This window comes from Filicampus tigris, chromosome 15, assembly GCF_054856515.1.
Source record: "Filicampus tigris isolate MCC_2025a chromosome 15, RoL_Ftig_1.0, whole genome shotgun sequence".
Lineage (NCBI taxonomy): Eukaryota > Metazoa > Chordata > Actinopteri > Syngnathiformes > Syngnathidae > Filicampus > Filicampus tigris.
Window position 1 is genome coordinate 15,551,901 of NC_141231.1, and position 10,505 is coordinate 15,562,405.

The 10,505-nt window shown below is 41.2% G+C and overlaps 1 protein-coding gene across 1 annotated transcript in view; it reads left to right on the top strand.

The window, feature by feature from the left end:
- The window catches only part of trabd2a (TraB domain containing 2A), a 65,721-nt gene extending 55,451 nt beyond the window's left edge, over nt 1–10,270 (top strand). The window contains exons 7-9 of the mRNA XM_086054341.1: nt 2,656–2,746; nt 4,224–4,496; nt 8,458–10,270. Of these exons, the coding sequence (XP_085910467.1) occupies nt 2,656–2,746; nt 4,224–4,496; nt 8,458–8,650 (557 nt within the window). The 3' untranslated portion in view covers nt 8,651–10,270. The remainder of the gene's footprint in view (nt 1–2,655; nt 2,747–4,223; nt 4,497–8,457) is intronic.
- The last annotated feature ends 235 nt before the right edge of the window (nt 10,271–10,505 follow it).

Here is a 10,505-nt window from a genome sequence, read left to right on the forward strand (position 1 = left end):
CAAATAAGTACAGCGCAGTGGTAATAGTTTGGAAACGTTTACAATCACAAGAGAACAGTCTTTCATCACAGGTCACTTGTCCTGTTTGAAACCTACACCAAAGGCTACGTCATACTTGGGGCCTTCTTTTAAGAAAGAAGCCCAGACATACTTTGTAGGCTTTGGATTTCAGGGAGATCAATCATGTTTAATCAAAGACGTCTAATTTTTGTGTGACTTTAGTGCACTGGGAGGTGGCAAGTATGGACTTTACTCGGGTGTGGGGGGGGGAGAATAATGTTATTGTTAATGCTGAGTTTACAACTAATAGTCTCTGACTAAAAACTGAAAGTCAGGAAGTAGCTCAATCGTTTAGCGTAAATTGGCCACCTCAGCTGTTTTAGATCAGTCTTCTCCTAGTCTTGGCCTTTTGACAATCTCAAACGTGTTATTATCGCAAGTCTTTCAAGTTTTGCGCTGACTTAACAACAACAACCAATAGATGAGCTCTGACAAACCCGGAAACTTTGCAAACAATCACGAGAGCGGCACGGACGAAGGGGAAACACCGGCGAAAACGCGACTCTGAGCCCGTGGTGAAAAACTCGAACTTGTCTTCAAATGTGAGCACGTGTAAAGTCTTCTGATGCTCGGGTAGCTTTTGGTGGACTGCAAAAAGTGGGCGACAAGCGGCACTCACTTTAAATTCCTCTTTCTAAAAATCCATTCATTCATTGATAAAAGAAAAATAAGGAAAATTATTCTTTCAACTAAAGCGTGAAATTGTGCTTCTATTCACCTCATAAATGCAAAGCAGCTCCCATCGCTGACTGACTGTACTATTGTTGAAGTATTTCACGGTGAAAACCTTAAACCGGCCTTTTCTTTACGACTGACGATTAAACGCTTTAAGCGTAAAAACACAAAAATGGCATTTTTGGGTAATCTTTTCATCATGAAAAAATGTAAATTTTTACTCCTACATTTTTCTGGCATGGAGCACAATATTCTATGATGTCTTGTTACATTAACATCTGCGCTGGTCACCGCTGCATCTACTGACGTTTGTGTGTGTGTTTATTCGCGCGCGCACCCCTTTGATGTGTGGAAATCCGCCCACCCTTCTGAAGCCCGACATTGTGCTGAACAGCTCCATTTGTCCCACCTTAATCCCCTGATGTAAACGCACATAAATCACATGGAGATGTTTCTAAACGCGGGCTGGCTGGAGAGCTTCATCGCTCCGCTTTCCAACTTCCAAAGAATGTCAAACGGGGCTGCTGGCTAGTCCGTCAGAGCTGCTCAAAGAAAGCACCGTAAGGCCGCGCCAATTAAATAGTAAACGCTGTCGAAATAATCATATAATTCGGATAAATTAGTGCAAAATAAATGAGCGGAAAAGTTCATCGGGACACATTTTAAGAGATGGAAGATAGTATCATGGCAGCAGTAGTGCATCTTGGCCCAGGCACTCTCTGGCAATAGCCGTGGGCCAGATTAAAGTGGCGGGTCTCATTGTTCGCACAGCTCTATGGTGCCACGGCTGAGCAGGCACAAACAATGGCTCCCGGCTCCCCTTTGTCACGGCGAGGCTAAGAATGGAGACCTCTTGACACGGCAACCTGAAGCCTCAATGGTCCCACTTCACCTAGAAGAGAGGGTCAGTGAAAGACAGGGGCGAGGGAAGTTAGCGATAAGGAAGAGACGGTACGGGCGGTGGACATTTTTGGAGAAAGGCAGTACGCGGGTGGGTGCGGGGGATTATGACGAGGATTGCCAGGAGAGATAATGAAGAGGCAAGAATTGAAAGAAATGATTTCCCGTGAAAAGACGATGAAAAGGAATAACTGGCTTTTACATGAACGGTGAGCTGTTATTTCACTTGACATGAATTAGTGAGGATAAGCGGTACAGAAAATGGAGGGCTGATGGATGATTATTCTTATTGACGACTACCACTTATTCTTTTACTGCAGTCTTACACTCTAAAGACTGTTGGGTTAAAAATAACACAATTAGGGGTCAAAAATGGACCGATCCACTACTTGGGTCGATTTGACCTGACTTTCTGGTTTGTTTTGCAAAAAAAAAAAAAAAAATGGTAGTTTGTACAAAACAAACCGCAAAAAATGGGCTGTTTTGTATAAAACAATGCAAGAAGGTGGGTCAAATTGACCCAATTAGTGGATCGGTCCATTTTTTTACCCCAAATTGTGTCATTTTTAACCCAACTCTTTTTAGGGTGTAATATTTCAACTTTTCACACCTATCAGCCTTCCTCTAGTTACTAATAAATCCCTTTAAAACATCGCACTCAAATTAGCCTCTCAGACCCTCCAATACTATACAATACAATTCAGCTTTTTACTGTAGGCAGGCTGTGCCACACCTGCGAGGCGGACAAATTATTTCGGCAAAGGAGAAATGCTCCCGAAAACAGATATAGATAAGCAAAGACAAAAGTCAAAATAACAAAATATATATATAGAATTTAGCCTGATTTAGCTTTTCAAAATGAAGGTGAAATTGGATGACTTATTCAGGATGTACGATGAACCCGCCCACACCCCCCGCCCTTTTTATTCTGATATAGAAATAAACAATAATTCAATTGTACTGTAAGTACTCATCAACAAAGTTCAAAACAAGTGTTTTTTTTTTTTTTTTTGATTGCAGGTCACTTCCTGGGTAACAATACAGTCATTGATGTGCTTCGACGCCACGGATACGAGGTAGAGCACACTCCTGCGGGGCAGCCCATAAACAGGTACTATACGTAGTACGATTTCCAACCTAACACACATTCGCGCACACCACACACTGACTGTTGCATGACTTCGTTTGTTTTCCTTGTTGCAACCATCTTAAAAATCCCATCAAGAAAATAGCTCTCTGCGACAAATGGTTTATGCAAAGGCCGGTCCACACAAGAATAGAAAGACAAGTAGACAAGCGCACAAACTCACAATAGATATGAAAGCATGTGTCTGTAAAACTTCATGTTTTATCACTTAAACAAGTTTCAGGTTCCCCGCCAGTAATATTTGTTCCAACATTTTCTGCAGACTGACCTCTAAATAGGAAATCATTTTTAACATTCATGCAACTTCATTACTGGTATGCGCTCATCTCCAGACCTGAAACAGATGTCCTGTAATGCTTCAAAATGTGTTGCCTGCAAATAATCACAAAACGGCCGCGAGCAGTTATCCACTGATTAATTCTCATTTCTTCCAGTACGCACTTCCTCCATATGTCCTCAGACATGACTAGTAGTGTCATGGCTTTCCTCAGCTCGAATAAATCACAAATCTACAAATACATGTAATGCTTTATAAACAGTCAGCAAGAAAAAAATTGACGTTTTAAATCAAATTATTGTTGGCCTTATGTGCACGGTGTCTGAAGAATTTTATTTTATACAAAGAGTGTTTGTGGCGCCTTAAAACGTCTTGAATATAATTTTTCAAATTTAGGGCCTAAAAAATTATTATAATAAAATCATTGTTGTCCAATTGTGTTAAAGCAGTGGAAATGTTTATTAAATTTACTTTTTTCTAAATAAAAAATAAAAGTCTTATTTATTTATTTTTTTAATCCAGAATCTAAAAAGTGAACACAAACATCATAAAGCATAAAGCAAAAAAAAAAAAAAAATCTCTACTTCAAAGTGGCCATAAAAACGTATTCAACTTAGCCTCTAAAACATGCGGAAACTCTTTTTGCACTATATCTTTCTTTGGTATTTTAACCTACCAAAGTGATCATTCATATGCAACATCTGATGGAATTCAAACGACTAGTTTATACCGCATTCTCACAGAGAAAATGCAGGTATTTTGCTTCTTCAAGGCCCACATGCTGGGGCTCTTGTGCATATTTCAACTAAATGAAACCAGTCTAAATCATGCAGAAAGTGGCCAGGTGTCTATGGGAAAGTTGTAAGGGTGTGATGAAAAATGACTATTTATAGCCCCTGCTGTTTCCACTTCAGAGACTCCACCACCACTATGACTACACTGACCACCTATGAAGTGTTGTGGAAAGGCCCGACTTAGCATAGCATCTCACTGATGTGAGGCATGTTATGCAGTGTGGCGTAGCGTAGCGTGAGGCAGCTATCACAAAAAAAACAAAAAAAAAGATCTCGTGGAAGAATGGAGCAATTCATCAATTATAAGATAAAAATCATGTTTGGAAAAGGAAAAAGAATAGTGACCTTATCTGTGTTATCAACCATCTAGGAGAACATCATCCAGATCAGATTCGACTGAGCCAGACGACCAACATGACGAGTCGTCTTTCCTGGAGCCTTTCCTCCATGAACTCCCAGAAAGGGAGCAGGATCAGGGGCGTTCCCCAGAGGACGACCGGTTGAGACACATGTTTCTGCCTTCGGACAGCCTGGAACTGCTGGAGAAAGCGGAGAAGAAGATGCTGAAGAAAAGGAGGAGAAACAAGCAGAAGAAACAGCGGCACAGGCATTTCAATGATCTGTGGGTCCGCATAGAAGAGAGGTAAGATGACAACCAAAGAAAAACATGGATGCGCGGTAGTCACCCTCAAAATCAAAGAGTGATTGAGATGAAAAGATTTTTGAAATGTTCAGAAATTTGGGAATATATATGACATTATATTGTATTATATTTTGTCGCTCTCCTTCCAAAATTTCGGAACATTTTCAAAATCTTAAAAATTATGGAAAAACTATGGAACATTTTGCGATTAATTATTTTTTAAAAAATGAATCCTGCTTTGGCCTAAGCTCAAAAAGAGCAAAATGCGGAGTTTCGCCGCAATTGTCCGATTTGTAATCTGGTTCAGGTTCCGTTAAAATTTGATTGGATTTGACAGAGTTACGTCCCGCCCCTTAAAATGATTTCTTTTTGGTATGTATTTTGTTTTTACGAAATAGTAAATCCCTTGGAAGAATACAATATATAAAATACATGCAAGTTGCACATTAAAACACACAAAAATACACACCGTGAAGCGCACCCCCTGCGGAGGTAATCGTGATAGTCAAGGAAGTGAGTGATATGGGAGAATCAGGGAGGGAAAGGTTGAAATGTGTAACACATCGCCGACCCACCCACCCCGTTAACCTGGAGAACAAAAATGACACTTCCTGCTGTGACACTGGAGGCTCAAACCGGCAACATATCATATCGCCATATACTTTATGCACTCCAAACACTCCAGCTGAGCGCACATGCCCTGCAGTGACAAATGAGTCCTGACTAGTTCCTGGCTGGTATAGGTGACTTAAAGGTGAAAATAGCTGCCTGGGAAATCCTCGCAAAAGAATCCAGTTTTGGCCCTTCTCTAGCTTCAGGCGGGGACTAACCGGACAAGGAAACAAGCTCACCTTTCAGATGAGCCGAGACGAGAGCACTGCACAGGTGTGGTCCGCTAATATTTTGTGAGTGATTAGCCATGTGGCCGCCACAAGTTAATTTGCTGACATTCGATCCAGCCGTTTATCATGTTGATGGTGGGAATAAGCAGAAGGAATTTGAGTAGCATTTGTTTACGGCTCCATCTTAAATCAAATTAAATATGAGCCATGTTTTTCCCCCCATTCATGCGAGAATGTACTTAGTGGATTTCGAGTCAAACGTAGTCGTACACTAAGGGTAAAAACACGCGCATAAACTACTATAATATGAGTTGCATTTTTAGGTGCCTTTGATTAACCCCAAAGAAAGTTTAGACAATTTGAGTTGGATTTTTCATTTTTGGCTTCCAAGCAGAAGCTTGTGGCTTTCGATTGCCATTGATAATTCCTTCCGCTTTGTCTAAGGCTCTAGTTGTAGCTGAAGAAAAACAACCCAAAACATGAAGCTGCAACTTTTCAGAGGTGGGCATCCCATCAGAGTGATGGACCGTCACTGACGGGCGCCCGTTTTGCTGCCGATTGCCGAATGACGGAACGACTTTTTTTAAAATGACGGAATGGCGGAAGTGGGTTTTCATCCGTCGGTGTAATCGTTACCGACCGCGTCCATCAGTGACGGTCGGCCAGCCCGTCAGTGACGGACCGTTAGTCCACTGGCGGACGCCCGTTTTTCGGACATTTATCTGGGGGACCGACTGACGGACTTCTGTCGGACTAAGCGACAAACTTAACTGACCGACTGACGATTACAATTCGGTTTGTCAGGAAAAATGACATTCAGCAAATTTTAGTCAAATGCCCACCTCTGGTCAAGACGTACAATTACATCAATTTTCGTACATTTTTATCCTATCTTGGGTCAAATGAAACAAATATAAATGCGTAGATGTGTGCTTTTCGTTGGACGATTTCCAAGATCATCCAAGAGGATCGTGCGAACTTTTATCCCTTATCGACCCCCCTTTGTTTATGTTACATTATCTTAATGTGCTTAGGCATGTTTATGGTTTTATTTGAGTTTAAAAGTCACTGCCATGCATCAGTAATGGACATTTCGGAGCTATTGCATTGGAAGACTTGTTCCACTGAGACTGCTGAATAATCCGAACCTACCGGGTTTTGTTCATCGTGGAAACAGCTGATCCTTGAGAGCGCTTCTTTTCATCACATCTGCAGACATGTTTTCTCATTTTCTAAGAGACCTTGTCTTTTGGGGCAGCAAGGAAATAGACTGTTTGTTTTCCACGTGTGCCAAAGCGTACATGGTTGACACCTTTGTATATTTGAATGTCTGACCAGGTGCCTGAATGGGAAAGGTCGAGGTAGTCCAAAACTCGGCAGCAACAGAACCCGGTTCTCATCAATGTCCAGTGCCGTCGCAAAGCTCTCCAACAAAAATCAATCATCGGGTCTAGTAAAATGAAAATAAATGGTTTCTGTATAAACGCTCTGTATAGACACTCAAACCAGGAAGACTGGATGAATAATAGCGGTGGCTTGAACATAATGTACCACATTTCAGATTCATGCTAGCTTTGATTCCATTTTTCTTCCTGAGATGGTTGTTATGACATGCTATCTTCTTCATCATCATCATATGATTATCATTATCAGAATGTTGTGTCAAGTTGCTGTTCCAGGCCGCTGCTTTGCAGAGGTCCCTACTTCAGAGAGCTGCGTTTGTTTTGCCTGGCGCTGTCCCAGTCCAAACAAACAAGCCTCACGGGCTCAACATCAGAACCGGACAGAAGAAATGACTCAAACTTGTTTTCTCAAAAAGGGGCTCATTTTAGGAAGGGGCATGATGATCAATAAGTCCACGTTGATTCATCACGTCTTGAAATACAAGTGATGAAAGTCGAATGGAGTTGCAGTACTAGGCTCCAACCACAAGCGGCGCTGCTGATTCCGTTTTAATGGATCAAATAGCTGTTGTGCAATTTGCCGTTCTGCTTCTCGTTAAAATGATGCAAAAAGTACCTCAGCATTTGATAAGTTGACATTCCAAAGTTTAGAGGCCAAGTTAAGCTCACCTTTGAAGACTAAAGTGCATTATCAATATGTACGATATTTCTATACATTTTATGCTTGCAACTTTGTGTGTGTGTGTGTTTGTGTGTTCAAGTATGTTTGAAATGCATTCAATGAAAAATGTGTTTTAATCAGTTTAAATATGTTTGGTGTGTGTACAGGGGTAAAACAACCCCCCCCCCCCCAAAAAAAAATGTATAAGGTCTGTCTATCGCAGCCATTGTGGGTGTGTCTGGAATGTATCCCCTGCGATAAATCATTCGTTCACTGTGTAAAAATTCTAGCCTGACCAAACCGCATTGCAGAAACCAATAGAAAAACCTCGGTAGAAGTTTCATAAAACGCAACATTTAATGTATTTCTAAGATTCAATTGTTAGTTATAGTTAGTTAGAAAGGAGGGAACCCTTGCTTTATACTCCTTATAGCCACGTTTCCACCTTGAAGCGTAGTTAGATGCAATCACGGTCCGGATTGGGTTTTTACAACAGGTTATAATTTGCTGAAGATGATATCCAGGTCAGAAAGAGGATAGCAACATGAAGGCCTTCACTGGAATCGCAGCTACATTTGAATCCTTTTTCTGTTGTAGTCTGTTTTTAACCTTTACATTCCGTTCAGGTCAAATGTGATCCATTTCGACATATTTATTTATTATTTTATAAATGTCACTCTTTTGTACAGTAAAACGGGTGCTCGAAAGAACTGTCTGTGTCACCGCCACATTTGCACACGTTCCCATAGAAACGTGCGCCGGTTGTTCTGAAGGCTCACGGGGGATTCTCGAAGCGATCGATCATAAGTGCTTAACAGGCGAGACGTGCCGTACCTGCAACGTTGCAAACGAAAATAAACATTCCCTTTCCTCTGCGACATTTAAGGTTTGATCGTCCACGTTGGAATGTCGGGCTATTAATAGATTCTGAAAAGATCTGTTCTTACTATTCCGTTTATGCTCGTCCGGATGACGTGATTTTTTTCATCCTACCGAAAATTCCCAAAATGTTGGTTTTGGAGTTTCACCTAAAACCGTCTTTGTTGCCTCCACAGCGCCGTGGCCCAGGCTCCGCCTCCGCCGCCCCGCATCGTCGACGGTTACGTCACAGCGAAGGCTCCCGGCGGAGATTTCAACCACTACAACTATTACGTCTTGCCCTCTGCCTCGTCGCCGTGCTCGTGCTCGCTGATCCTCCTGTGCGCCTCACTTGCACTCATCCATCACACGTGGACCTTGCTGCTCTAGCGGAGCATTTGTCGCGCGCCGCGACGGCCAAGAGAATCGTACCGGACTCCTTCGGTGAATGCGTGTAGGTGATGTCATCAAACTGATGGGTCGTAGAATGTAAAGGCGATATAACGGTATGCGTTTTAAATATCAATATGTTTTTTTTTTTGTTTTTTTGGGGGGGTTGGAAAAGGAAAAAAAGAAAGATGCTACACACGTCAGCTTTTCTATGTCTTGTAGCGCAAACAGGGGAATATCATTTACGGAGACTTACATATCTTTATATGTATGTGTGTGCGTGTGTGTGTGTGTGAGAATCTATCAGCTCTTACGTCCCCTGGCCTTGCCGGAAGCAGTGTTTCCAGATTTTAATTTATTCTTCCATTTTAGGAGAATCCGAATTTGTGCTTAGTATGTTATGAACAACTTACATCAGGGGGAATATGTATATAATGTCTAATATTATAGATGTATTTTAGAATTATTAAAAAAAAAAAAAAAAAAAAAAAAAAAAGGAATATCACATGTTGTTTATATGAACATATAAATAGATATGCAGTATATTTTTGGACAGAATCAGGAACTAACCACCATAAATCAATTGTGTGTCTCACTGTAAAGCAATTTTTTGGGGGAATGGACAGATGATATTATTGGAGTTTGTGTATCAGTGTTAATCACTTGCTTGGCTGTATGCGTCCAATGTAAGGACGTTTTTATTGTTATGTATTTGTTTAATTTATTTAACTACCTTAGTTTCGCTTTAAGTTGAGTGACACATTCCCGGTGTTTTTCTAGTATTTGGTCTTACTTGTACGTTTTCCCATGCAGTCATAACTTTTGTCCGAGTGAAAAGAATGTATCCTGAAATGTTTTCTTGTGTTGCAAACAAAGATGGCAAGTTACCTCCAACAAAAGCAAAATGAAAGTGAGACGTATTGTTTTCACCTTTATTGTCGGTTTTATTCGAATTTTGTCAAACTATGACACTGATTTCATTCAAATGTTGTGAATAGCTGGCACATGTGCAAAAGCCCACGAAAAATTGCACACATGCAGGGAATAAATTATTTCATGCGTTGCTTATCGCTCTCAAATCTAAATAGACCGTCAGCCCGAGAATGCAAATGATTACTTTTTTTAACAATATCTCAATACGGCAGGAAACACCTCACCCGAAATTTTGTATTAACCGTGTTCCTACGCTATTTGCAGCCCCGCCATAAATCGTGACAATCTGTCAAGGTTCTAAAAACATTTATAATTGCTCCTAGATGCAACCAGATGGCAGCAAAGCACTACTTTAGTTTTAGACAGGGCTATGGCCTAAGCGCCTCCCCTTACTTCAACATAGTTCCTAAGACGGTGCCACAAGATGGCGCCAAAGCCATACATCAACAAAACTACGACTAGATGAGCTTTTCATATGGAGAATATTTTACTCCAAAGCACAGCACGTGCTAAATTCTAGTCTTTTTTTAATATAAAGTTAAAAAATAATAATTTGAGAATGTTTTTCAGAGGTCAGTGACAATGTAATGACAACGAGGCGCTGCAAATGAATCGGTCACATTCCAGTTGAAGCAAAAAGATGGTTGTAATAGAATTACCATGTCAAGAATAAAATATTTATCTCGATCCACGCTGGATTCTCTTCCTTCTTTACATTGACAGTAAGCGGCGACTTTGCACGCACATGCCACCACTGCGGCCTGAGGCGGGTTCATGCCATGTTTATGTGAGGTTAATGTGGTGTGATAAGGCAGCCCTCTGATGTGTGCATGCGGCCGGCCGCAAACAAGGCAGCTGCTCTGCTGCCAGCCCGTCCGCCCTGCAGGAAACAAACAGGAAACTACAGCTAAAGACATCTTTA